Source organism: Centrocercus urophasianus, unplaced genomic scaffold (genome assembly GCF_019232065.1).
Source record: "Centrocercus urophasianus isolate 14NV4802_14NV808 unplaced genomic scaffold, USGS_Curo_1.0 seq_24, whole genome shotgun sequence".
Classification (NCBI taxonomy): domain Eukaryota; kingdom Metazoa; phylum Chordata; class Aves; order Galliformes; family Phasianidae; genus Centrocercus; species Centrocercus urophasianus.
The window spans coordinates 4,319,541-4,332,378 of record NW_024884800.1 but is presented as its reverse complement, the minus strand read 5'-3'; the positions used below and the strand labels follow the sequence as shown (position 1 = coordinate 4,332,378).

Genomic DNA, 12,838 nt, shown 5'->3' with positions numbered 1-12,838 from the left:
ACATCTTCTCTAGGAGTCTGTGGTCTGTAGCTCACGGATCATGGATTTTGTGTTTCCCTGTGATGTGTCTTGGGAAACAAATCCTTGGTCCTTTTTGGAAGGGCTGCTTGCAGACACCATGGGGCTATGCAGAGAGCTCTGCTTTGGTGCTGATTGGTGATTTGACTCTTCTAGGCTCAGTGCTGTGGACATTGCATCATTGCTGGGAAACGTGGAGGAAATCAGTGCATTTCAGCAAACCCTGAACCAAGCCTTGGAAGATGTTGCAAAGTAAGCTTATGCCACTGCACTGGGGTTGTTAAGCTATTAAATTGCAGCTAAAAATAATAGAAAGACCCATTCATGGACACTCCTCCTCACTTGTTAAATATAGAAAATAGCAGGATTGAAGAAAGGCAGCAGGTAGTGCTTTGGTAGGAAGGAGAAAAAAAGTTGACGTTTCTACTGTTAAGGTGTCTGCTGAATACTTGATGTGAAAGCATCACCAGCCCAAATGTGCAGACACGTGCAGCGTATGAGATCTGGAAGGGATGAAGATGGGGGCTGCCGGTGAGCAAAGAGCAAATGCTCAGAGGTGGTGCTTTCCTCTGGGAGCCAGCTGCAGTGGGCTGCAGCATCTTATCTGCTGGGTCACCCTGTGTCCTGAGTTCTGGTGCTCAGTGGTACCACAGAACCTCAGTCCCACCTGAGTACCTTCTTCCTCCTCCTCCTCCTCCTCCTCCTTCTCCTCCTCCTCCTCCTCGAAGTGAGAGGTGTGGGTGCTCCTGCTGTGCAGTGACCAACAGCCTCCCCACACAGCAGGTGGCTCCTGGGCAGATAGATGAGCGTGTCGTAGCTGCAGGGTGCAGATGAAGAAGCTCAATAACGGCGTGTTGGTGTTCTTAGGCTCCCTGAGAACCAGCAGCGTGTGGGAGGCTGCTTTATGAACCTGATGGCCCAGTTCCGCTCCCTGTACCTGACGTACTGTGCGAACCACCCTTCTGCTGTCAATGTCCTCACGCAGCACAGGTGGGTGATGGAGGACATGGCTTTTGCCCCAGGTGTTGCCAACAGGGTGAGGAGACAGCATGGGATCCTACTGCTGGGAAAACTGCTAGGGGTTTGGGCTTTCCATTTGCCTCTCTCAGCACTTGCACAGCATCTCTTGTGCTTGTTATAGTCTAAAGGATCTGGGTGCTACTTCAGACCCATGGCTGCAGTGCTCACCTAGATGGGAAGATATTCCCCTGTGCTACAATACTTTAGGCACATTGTTGCAAAGGGAGGATATTCATTAAATCACCCCAAGTTGCCCACTTTAATGACTGAGCTGGTGTTTAGCTGGCTGGCTGCTCTGCAGTAACAACACCTTCCTTCTCTTGAGCAGACATCTGAGAGTATGTAAAGCTCTGCTAAAGAGCATGAGCTGAAAGGCTGCAGCTGTGTCATCCCTGATGTGGCTCAGCTGTCCTCCCTGCAGCAGTGTCACAACCAAGACCCTGGTCATACTGTGTGGTTCCTCCCTTTCTATAATGGAAGCTCACAATATAGTTAGTTACCTGCTGAAATCCAACGTAGTTCAGCCTGGCAAAGCCCTGTGCACGAGCACCCACACCCCCATGCAGCATCCCCACTTCATTGCAGGGTATCCTTGCAGGGCAGGGTGGACTGCCTTTAAGAAAGCAGAGCTCAGAGCAGAGCACTGGCTCTGGGAGCCATCGGGAGAGCGTGCGAGGCAGCAAAACACAGCCCTGCTTCTTGTTGTTGCTTCTATTTATAGTGATGAGCTGGAGAAGTTCATGGAGAGCCAGGGTGCGGCCAACCCAGGCATTCTCATCTTAACCACGAGCCTCAGCAAACCCTTCCTGAGGCTGGACAAATACGTGACGCTTCTGCAGGAACTGGAGAGGCACATGGAGGTAGGTGGGATGCAGGACCACCAGGCGGGCCGTGCCCCTGGGTGCCATGGCAAAAGGAAAGCAGACCCAATAGGCTGCTTTAAAATGGTTTGGCTTTTTCCTCTTCCAGTGTTAATTAGCAGATAATTCCTCAGCAGACTTTCAGACATGATTGTTCAAATCCACATCTGTGCCTGGGAGACCCTGCACTATGGTGAGAAAAGTCCCCCACGTAGCTGCCAGGGAAGAGCTGAGCCTGGCAGGGAGCTGTGTGCTCTTGGCAGGGTGCTGTGGGGGGGTCGACAGTGGATTCGGGGACACAGACGTCATTTATTTCTCCTAGCTTCCAAGCTGTGGGAGTGGAGGTTTTATTGCATGAGTCAGTAGGATTTAAGCTGTGATGCCCTGGGAGAAATGTGGATGTATGCAGCGTGGATGTGTACCACAGTGTTCCCTGTTCTCCTGCACAGCTGGAGGTGGGACAGGTCTGTTCAGGGCAGCTCTTGTCCTGGGCTCAGAGGGGCTCCATCACACCCTGGTTAGCTTATGATTTGCTTGGCTTGAGATCTAGATGGTGAAGACCTTACGATGTAGGGCTCTGAATGCCCAGGGTGCTGGGAGCATACTAGCATGCAGCAGCAGCCAGAGATAAGAGGCAGCATCCTGCTTCCCCCTCTCTGGCCCAAGATGTGTCTTAAATCCAGGGCTTGAATTGCACCCCTGATGGGAATTCCCTTGCATGGGAGAAATCACATGCTTGATGGTGCAGTGGAATGCAAATAGAAGTTTCCTTTATAAATGTGAAACCAGAAATCCACCCTACGTGTTTGAATCAATTTTCTCTCCTCTTACTCTGCCTTATGTTCATTAAGTTAGTCTGTGGGGGTGCCTGGGGGATTTGGGCTGCCTCTGGGTTTGCTGGGGCCATGGGGCACATATGGTGCAGGGCTGTGGCTGCTCGTGGCTCAGGGATTTTTCTCTCCCTTCACTAGGAGGCGCATGCAGATCATGAAGACGTCCTGAAAGCCATCACATCCTTCAAGTCTCTTGTGGTAGGTGGCGATTCTTAAAATAGAGCACTCCATTTCACGGGTGCATTTCATGAAGAATGAGTCAAGCCTGACATTTGTCTCCTCATTTAAAAAAAAAAAAAAAAAAAAAAAAAGAGAGAGAAAAGAAAACAACAAAAAAAGGTCTTTTGGGACGGAAAAGATGGTTGATAAAGATTCTTAATTTCAGGTTGCAAGCATCGTGTGCCCCTTTGGTCCCGTCTTTCAGCAGTTGTGTGCTGGCTCACAGCAGCAGAGATCTCCAGCTCTGAGTGCTGCTGCAGAGCTGTGTGTGGGCAGTGCTGGGGCCCTTTCATCTCCTTTTGCTTTGCACCTTCATCATGTGCCACCTGATGCTGTTGGTTGAGATGTGCCCCATGGGCATCCCTGGCCGAGACGCATGTATGTGTATGTGGCTCCTGGTGTTGTGGCCATCAGTGAGGAATGGACAAATGGCAGCAAAATGATGAGTCACAGGCACGTACCAGTACTGTTTCTGTGTTCTGTGCTACCTACTCCCCTCAAAGTCTTGGTACAATGAAACGAAAAAGAGGAGTGAAAGCCATCCACATGCACAAAGGTTTCATCTAGCAAAGCTTTTTTCAGTTATTATAAAAGCTATCGTCTCTCTTTCTTTGTAGTCACTAAATACCTTTCACTGTAACCACTCCAGATGTGGTCCAACTTCCTTCCTTAGCATGGCAGATGCAGGTTTCATTGCTTAGCAGTGCAGATAAAAGATGGGGAGGAGAAAGTTCATAGAAAACAGGAAAGGGTGATCATGTTACATTTACTTAGAAACTCAACTCCCGTTCCATTTATTCTAGAAGGGGAATGATTCTGTGAAATCGTAACGTGTCATAGATCTTTAGGAATGCCCATACGTGACAAATGCCCATAAGTGATAGATGGTTTTACTTGAATTGTGCACTGAGCAACGCAATGTAATGATGGCAGGACTAGAGGGGTTCGGTCTGGGTTTGAGGTTTGATGGGCAGGGATGCTTCTCGTGGTCCCACAGTGTCTGGGGTCAGAGAGCTGAAAGCAGGGACTGCAGAGCCCTGCTGTGTGCTGCTTCTGCTTAGTCTGTGAGGGACTGCTGTGCACTTTGTATGAATTTGTGAGCATCTGTAAGCATCGCAGCAGCCTTGTGCAGCTCCTAAAGTTCCCTTTTGTGCTGCTCCACTGCGCTGTTGAAATGCTTTGCCAAATTCTTGATGCAGATTCTGATAAGAGAATATCTGCACATCCGATTTGTGGGGGCTGTGCACCACTGCAGGGATAACTCTTTTTGCTGCTTCAGCAAAATGGGACGAACCTCTCTGAGCACCAGCAAAATGAGAAACATTTAGCTGTGTGGCTCGCTTGGTTTGGAAAATGTGACCCTGTACTCTCAGAGGTAGGGCTGGTTTGGAAAGAAAATTTGCTCAGTGCAATTTGCAATTTGTTTGACATTTTAACGTATTCATTACACCATAAATCAGCGTGGTGTAATTTTTGACAAGATTTGTGAAGTAGAGCTGAAGCAGCAATGCTTCTACAAGATGGCAACTATTTTTCATGAGTGATAGTATTGACCTTTGCTGGGTTTTTGTCATCGTTCTGGGTTCCTTTTGTGGTAAAGCAGTAGAACTGGTAGCCCTTTGGTGCAGTGCAATCCCCTGAGTGCTGAGCCCAGCATGGCTGATGGGTGAAACCATCTTTGTTGGGATGGTTTGGGGTTGTGCTGGCCCTTTTGCTAACAGAGTGCTCCATGGTGATTTGCAGTCACAGTGCCAGGAGCTGAGGAAGAGGAAACAACTTGAGCTGCAGATCCTTTCCGAATCCATCCAGCGCTGGGAAGGAGAGGACATAAAAACAATGGGAAACATCATTTACATGTCCCAGGTCATGGTGCAGAGCGGGAGCAGCGAGGTGAGTGCATCTCCTGCATGAGCACATCGTGCCCTGGTGCTCTATTAACACGGTGCATGACTTTCCCTCTTTTTCCCCCATGACTTACTCTGAGCAGTGAGAGATGAGGGTGCCTTTATGGCATGTATTAATGTCACCTGTTGCCACGTCCTGCATGCATTTTGCAACAGGCAAAACCCACTGCCCAAGTGTCACACCTGTGCTTTCAGCAGGCACCCACCAATAGTGTTAGACCCGTTAATACTGTGTGTTTGTTGTCTTCTCTGTGGGATGCTGCCTGTTAGCATCAACTTGGTTGCTTCCCTGTGACCTGTTATACAAAGCCCTGCAGAGTCCAGTCTCTGAGTTCTGTTTGGGATGTGAAGTGCTGTGGACATGAGGTCTTGGTGTTCTGATGGAGAGGGGAAATCAGTAATATCTTCAAAATCAGCAGGATGCGGATGGAACTGTTTGCTCAGAAAAGCCAATGCAGAAATAAGATGCTATAAAAAAAAAAAGCTAAAATGAGTGGTTTGGGGTTGGTCTTTCTCAGACTGCATGCAGGTTTGGTTTGCTGCAGGGAAGTGCTTCAGACTGGCCTAACCTCCATTCTTGTCCTGGCAGGAGAAAGAAGAGCGATATTTCTTGTTGTTTTCCAATGTTTTGCTCATGCTGTCTGCAAGCCCGCGGATGAGCGGGTTCATCTATCAGGTAGGCACGCTTGATTTGAAGCTGCAAGGCATCAGGTGTGGAAAGGATATCAGATATCTCTTCATCAAATTCAAATCTCTGTTGTGATGTAAATGGGCTGGGAAGCAGGGCCACGTGTGCCAGAACACACTGTGAGCACCTCTGTGCTGCCAGCAGGTTAGCATTTGGGAAGTGTGAGTGCTGCGAAATGAGAGCACAAAACCACACCGTGCCTGTCCTGCATGCTGTTCTCAAGCATTTAGTGTGTGTTGGGTGTCCTGAGCTCGCTGTGGGGTTTTTCCCTATACAAACTGTCTGTCAGTGGACGATATCTCACAGTCATATGTGAAGGTGATGAGGCAGACGTTGAAGGTTTGGGAAGGATTTGGCTGAGTTTTGAGATGTCACCCAGCAGTGGGAGGGAGGTGAACGGGCAGCGCATCACGCAAAGCAGAAGCTCAGGGAGGGTGTTCAGAAGGACCAGGGGAAGTTGGTAGTCCTGGCTTTTGTGTAAAAAGGGTGAGTAGAAAGAGTTGCAGGTGAGCTGGGGATGACTCAGCTGTCATGGGCGCCTCTGCTCAGTGGTTTAATCTACTTGTGCAGGGAAATCTAGATCCGTACATCAGAGGCACCTCTTCCTGCAGTCTGAAGCCTTCACAAATTAGTTTCTAATGGCAATTCCCAAAGAAAGGAATCAGCAGAAAGGAGCAGAACAATGCCCACACAGGAGGCAGTTGCAGACACTGATTCCTGCTTATTTCTCTTAGGGAAGGCTGCCTTTAACAGGAATGACACTGACAAAGCTGGAAGATGCTGAAGGGAATGAGCACGTGTTTGAAATCGCAGGTCAGTGTGTGGCCTCTGTCTGGCTGCCTCTGCAGCTGCCATCAGTGCCAGTCCTTCTCCTCTTTGCTCTTGTACTGCGTGCTGTCCAAGTTCTGGGCATCTCCCTATGCTAACCCAGCTAAAGCCAGTTGTTTGACCCACTACTGTAGGGAACATGATGGAGCGCATCACCGTGTCCTGCAGCACCAGCCAGGACTTGCACGAGTGGCTTGAGCACTTGCAGAGGCTGACCAAAGGGACGTGCAACACCGTGTCCAAAACGCAGTCCTGGAGCGCCCATTCGGTAAGCAAGCCTTCTCCCAGCCTGCCTGCTGCCCACTGTTCCTCAATGCTGGCTGAGCTTTTTCTCATTCATTTTCTCAGACATTTGGCTCCACTGGACAGATCCGTGGTCCCCTGGAGCCCCCCAAAATCCTCAAACCCTGGAGCTTGAGCTGCCTCCGTCCCGCTCCTCCCCTTCGACCGTCAGCAGCGCTGAGTTACAAAGAGGTAATGCTGTGTGCATGGTGAGCACCATGATTCCATAGCACTTGTATTCAGGCATCTTACCCCAGAGAAGCTTTGCTGCTCCTTTAGACAACAGGGATACTGAGATAAAATGCTGTACAAATGAGTGATGCATGCTGGTTGCTGCAGCTGGCTTTGAGCTGCAAGTGAAGCATGAGCGTGTGCGTTTGCAGGATCAGCCCCATCCCTGGTATCAAGCCCACAGCTGCACTGAGGGATGGAGAGACAGGCCTGGTGTTTCGTATGATTTATATCTTTGTTTTGGTGGCTAGAGCAGGGCAGTGCAGCAGCCATGATGTTTGATTCCTTATTCACACACCCATCACCCACTGGGATATGTAGCATCCCCCACAACAACCCCCAGCCTGGGGTAGGAGGCGGCGTGGGGAAACCCAAAATAAACCCCCGCTCCCATTCTCACCCCCCACTGCAACTGCAGCACCGTCCTTCCCTACCTTGCGTTAAACTTTTGGGATTACTCACCAGTAACACAGCAACGTTCCTCTTACTGACTGAGCACTCCGGTTCTGACTCACCGGCCTTTCTGGGTACAGCAGCATGGGAGCATCACTGCCTGAGCTCCCAGGGGGATAGAAATGGGGTGGGTACAGGGCTCATGGTCAGCTCAGCTCCCCAGCTCTCAGGGGCAACAGCCAGAGGGCTGTGGGGCTGTTGTACCAGGCAGAGATTTTTAGGTAGCTTCAATGTGTTTTGATATATTTCTTAAAATTCACAAAACAATGCGTTTCACTTTGGGAATTAAATTAATCCAAAACCAAATGAACAGGTGGGAAACCACCCTTAAGCTTTGCATGTTCCAAATCCTTGATGTAGACTAAACAGCCTTGTGCTTTCACTGTGCACTAAAATCTAGGGAGAGGCTTTAGTTAGAGAAGAATGTTTTTCTGTGTGAAAGTACAAGAGTGAGATTTATTTATAATAGAGGCCAAAACCACAGATTGAGTGATTTCGTTAGTACTGCAGTCTCCTCTGCAATTTCTCACTCACTCCCTGCCATGGATTCTTTTACACCATCGGTGTAAAGGAGGTGAGGGGTGGTGCAGGAGGCAGGGAGCCCCGAGGGGCTGCACGCAGCACTTGGAAGGCCCAAAAATGTGATGTGGGTGGGAGCAGCGGTATCACAGCACCCCCAGCCTTCATGAGCCTTCATTTGCAGGCAGTGATGCAGAGCCCTCTGATAGCTGAGAGCTTCTCTACCACTTCCATGTGATAGCCCTGGGCATGCAGCCCATGGCCCTGCAGTGGCAATTGCAGTTGTTGACCCCAGATTATGCTGCAGCACAAAATGAGCGATGCTAACAGCTCAGCACAAGTCTCCTTGCTTCTATAATGAACAAATAGAACCATTTCAAGTGTCTCTTGCAGGGAAGAGCGTGGGGGAGTTTGATTAAATGATGAGAGATTTTCAGACATCCATTGTTACTTTAATTGACTTCTGATGGTGTAGGATGGGATGGCACAGTCTTGTGCATTTCCTCATACCTAGCTGTGTTCAGGAAACCCCAGAACCTGCTTGCGTACCGCACAGCACTGCTGTTATTTCCATTGAAATTGGGTCATTTTTCCTGTTCTGTTTCCAGTAATCATTTGCAATGACAGAGCAGGTGCTGTGGGTAAAGCGGTGTGCCCGGATTCAGGTTAGTTAGCAAACTGAGAAAGGTTTACAGGTGATTTCCATTTCTTTTTTTGTCAGTTGCATTAGGTGAAGGGTTTTTTTAGCACTGGGATTTGTAACCTCTGCTGGTCGGAGCAGCAGGAGAGCCATGCAGTGCCCTCTGAGAAGCCACAGCCCTGGGCTTTGCCATAGGTCAGGCAGAGCACTGCATCCCTTCATCCCCAGGCACCAGTCCTATGGATGTCAGCCCGTTTTAAGCACCGTTCTCTTAAACAAGCAACATCTACTGAAACCTCCCATTAACCCAGGAAGCATGCTCTCTATTTGGATGTGTTCAGAGTGGATTAATGCCCGCTTCCCATGCGTTTCCCATGTAACTTTTTCAGTTTTGCATGACGCCATTCTCCTTTGCATGCTGATAGCAGAAGCAGTGTGGAGGGTGTGACGAATTAATCACAACACTAACATTTAAATGTGTTTTAGAATTGTGGATTTAAAGGACTCGGTCAGTAAAATCATCAGTCTCTCACACTCATCTTCTCTTTCTTTGCATATTCATTGTAGAGGATGTCTTATATTTTGAAGGTAAGGGTAGATACATCTCTTTGGCTTGTTGTGGCAAAGACTGCTTGGTGCTGTTCATGCTTCTTGTGCTTGCAACCCTTGTTTTGCCTGGCTGTATCCATAACATAACACGAGAGTCAGTGGCAATTGGCAAATGCTGAGAGATCTCTCAAGAAGGATTTAGGACCCTGGTACTAAAACTTCCTGGCATGCCTCATCATTCCTTAAAATTGGAATTGCATGTAACCTATTAATATACTAATTCCTAATCAGGAAGATGTGTAACTCAGTGAAGGAGACAAAGAGCTTGTGTTCCTTCCTTATGAAGCCATAGCAAACACTAACTGTGTGTGTGTTTGTTTGTTCTCTGTGTATGTTGGGGGGTATTTGTACTCTCCAGCAAATGCTGTGCTTTGAGATGCTATGTCATTTGCTATTTTTTTAATTAGAAATCTAATTGTGTCAAGGAAATAATGTTTTAAAGTTTTCTGACAGAGGCCACATTACTGATAAGCAAACCCAAAGTGCTGTGAATGTGGCTGAGTTCTTTGTCCAAAGGCTGTTAGCTGAGGGATATCTGCTAAAGGAGCGTGTCCTGTCCCAGACCTGCAGGTGCAATTAGGAAACATTTCTACTCAGCGAGGTGATGGGGTCACTGCCCCTGGAGTTGCTCCTGAACCATGGGGATGTGGCACTGAGGGACGTGGTGATGGGCATGGTGGGGAGGGTTGGGGCTGGCCTTGGGGATCTTAGTGGTCTTTTCCAACCTGAATGATTCTATGAATTCCCACCTCTGTGAGAGGGAGCGGTGGACACAGAACTGTACGTGGGAAAAGCAAAGAACACCATTTCCCCCAGTGCTGTCATTGTCTGCTTTGTAGTTCTGTAATGCTTTGTGCAGAACGCCAATAGCTGCATTCAGCCCGAGCTGCTCTGCTGCTGGAGCTGCCTTTGGTGCTGGTTAAACACAATGCTCTGTTTCCCTGTAGGACTCCAGCAAAAGTCCAAAAACCATGAAGAAGTTTCTTCCAAAAAGGAAAACTGAGAGAAAAGCATCAGATGAAGAGTTTGTTATTAGGAAAAGTAAGTGCTGATTCTTTCTCTCTTCTTTTCTGAAGTTTGAGCTCAGCAGTCTTCACAGGGCCTTGAGAAGGGCTTTTCTTGCAGGATGCGGCACAGCAGTGAGCTCTTGTGCTGCTGGGACTCCAGGGGTGTGCAGACCTTGAGCTGGGGCTCCAGGCAGCACCATGGCCCTCAGTGTGTGATTCCCACCATGAGACCACATGGCTGTGGTTCGTTGTGGCCACAAAGCCAAGGAGCTGCTTGAAAGTAGTGAGACACTGTGCTGGCCCCGAGTTCTGCCAGGCAGCGAGAAGTGTGCCTTCACACCATTTAGTCATGGTGCTCAATGTCACAGGATGTTGCAAAGGCCAGAAGATGTGAAGGAGCTCAGAAAGGAATTAGGGAAAGTCCCAAGGCTGTCAGTCAAGGAAACAACACTCTCTTGCCCAAAGGCTGGGAGAGATGAACGCAGAGAGCTTGGCTTTTGCAGCAGCTGATGTCTGTGCTGTGTTCCAGGTACTGCTGCACTGGAGGAAGATGCTCAGATCCTGAAGGTGATCGAGGCGTACTGCACCGGGGCAGGCTTCCAGCAGGCACTCAGCTCAGGTGGGCACACAGCAGGTTCTTGAATGCTCCTTCTGCCTGTGACACTGATAACCCTCTGGGAAAAAACAGCTTGTTACATCAGTGAGCAGTGAGACTCGTGTTAGGAAACTGTGTGGTGTTCAATCTTTGAGATAAGGGAGCTTCATCTACTCAGTGGTTTAGTTGCCATTGTTTTTCTTCTAAACACAGAGAATGAGCAGATAGGAGGGCAGATGAGACACAGCTACTTCACCAGCACTTGTTAGGAATTAAACAACCTAGTCAGTGCCTGTGGCTGTCAGCACTGAAAACCTGATGCTAATCTCAGGTTGCATGTAGCTTTAGAAAGGAAGCATGAATATTATCTCTCCATCAGCTGCGTATTTAAGAACGAGCTGCTTCATAAGAACCTATCTACCATCTTCAACTCTGGAAATAAAACTATTTATCACTGCTGGTAAGATGTCAAATTAAATCACTGAACTATCAAATAATGGCATGTTTGTGAAAGGGAGACTGTGTTCTTCAGAGAGCTCCTGACCCTCACCGAGGCATTTCATTTATAAGTAATGATGGAGCTTTGAGTGCTCCGAGTGCTCCTGGAAGCTGTCCCTCGCTGCTCTGGCTCAGCAGCACACCCAGCCCCTGCTTTGCCCTCCCAGCCTCTGCTGTGAGCTCCAGGAAAAGTCTCCCTTTTTCTTCCTGATGAGCACTTCTTGCATGCAGGCTCCCGTAAGGACTCCATCCCCCAAGTCCTTCTTCCCGAGGAGGAGAAAATCATCATTGAGGAAACGAGGAGCAATGGTCAGACTGTCACGGAGGAAAAGTAAGTGAGGCTGCAGACCCCTGGCCAAGCTGCTGCCTTGTCCCCAGAGCACCAGGCTGTTCCAGTGGCTATTTTCTCCCTTTTTAAGTACAGAGCTGCATTCTCAGCAGCTCAGAGATGGCTGCGTCCCTCTGGGAGCCCATGCACAGGTCCTGAGAGCCAACATATGGAGTCCCAGCGCTCCTCTGGGTGTAGTGAACTGGGTCATGGAGGACAGAACCAAACAAGTGGCTTTGTTGTTTGTTTTTCTTTTCCAACTGCAGACACTGTGGTCTGCTGCTGCCCCTCGAAGTGCTGCCTGAGTGCTCCCAGGCTGCTCCATAGCTTCAGTATTGGGGTGGTGGTGTTGGCCCCCTCCTCTCACCCAGGCAGTGCATTCTTCCTAGGTTTACTTTTTGCATCACAGCCTGAAGGATTTGAGGCTGCTCTGCAAGATATACTTCAGTTTAAAAACCATTGTTATTATTTTTTGCAGTAGCATAAACAAGGAAGCCAAACCGCAGACCTTGTTGATAACTTCAAGACAGCAAAGCAGGGTTGGTTTGGTTTGTTGGTTGGGTTTTTTTTAAGTTTTGAGAAAAGAGATGTGAATTTTTGCTCCTGAGTGACCTCAGTGGCAGCAGTGCCTTTGGCCATGCAATGCTTGTAATGGAGAAAAAGAAAATACAAAGAAAAGAGGAAAACAGGAGATGGAAGCACCATTGCCTCAGTCGCCAAGCTCCCAATGCTGTTGCTGTTTTACTGCACTTCCGCTCATGTTTTCGTTTGATTTCTGTTTTCTTGCATTTTTTCTTTTTGCAGGAGCCTTGTTGACACAGTTTATGCACTGAAAGACGAAGTGAAGGAACTGAAACAGGTAATTGCAGGGGTTCTGTTTAAGGCCAGGTTGGACAGGGTCCTGGGCAACCTGATCTGAATGTGTGTGTTTGGTGGCCCTGCTAGGCAGGGGGGTTGGAACTACATGATCCTTGAGGTCCCTTCCAACCCGGGTGATTCTGTGTGATTCTGTGTGATTCTGTTTGTGCTCTGAGTTGGCCTGGCGATGTCTGGGAGAAACCTCACCTGGTCCCACCGTGTAGCTGCAGACACACTGCTGCTGCCATGCCCTTCTGCCAGTGTTGAGGGTCTGCTTGAACAAATCAGACCCCAAATAGCCCATGTGGTTCAACTCCCAGACGGGCAGTGACCCTGGCACTTTGTCACACGTGCCACATGCTCGTGGCACCTTGGCACCTTGGCACCTTGGCTTGTGGAGCACATGGGTGTTAACCACCCCATTCTTCCTTTATTTTTCTGCTTCGTA

The 12,838-nt window shown here is 48.8% G+C and overlaps 1 protein-coding gene across 1 annotated transcript in view; it reads left to right on the top strand.

Annotated features, from left to right (window-relative positions):
• Positions 1-12,838, top strand: part of ARHGEF6 (Rac/Cdc42 guanine nucleotide exchange factor 6) — a 30,820-nt gene that overhangs the window by 15,919 nt on the left and 2,063 nt on the right. The window contains exons 8-21 of the mRNA XM_042824961.1: positions 175-270; positions 886-1,008; positions 1,760-1,898; positions 2,870-2,929; positions 4,694-4,840; positions 5,444-5,530; positions 6,277-6,355; positions 6,505-6,638; positions 6,719-6,844; positions 9,063-9,083; positions 10,052-10,145; positions 10,641-10,730; positions 11,436-11,535; positions 12,337-12,391. Coding sequence (XP_042680895.1) covers positions 175-270; positions 886-1,008; positions 1,760-1,898; positions 2,870-2,929; positions 4,694-4,840; positions 5,444-5,530; positions 6,277-6,355; positions 6,505-6,638; positions 6,719-6,844; positions 9,063-9,083; positions 10,052-10,145; positions 10,641-10,730; positions 11,436-11,535; positions 12,337-12,391 — 1,351 coding nt within the window. The remainder of the gene's footprint in view (positions 1-174; positions 271-885; positions 1,009-1,759; positions 1,899-2,869; positions 2,930-4,693; positions 4,841-5,443; positions 5,531-6,276; positions 6,356-6,504; positions 6,639-6,718; positions 6,845-9,062; positions 9,084-10,051; positions 10,146-10,640; positions 10,731-11,435; positions 11,536-12,336; positions 12,392-12,838) is intronic.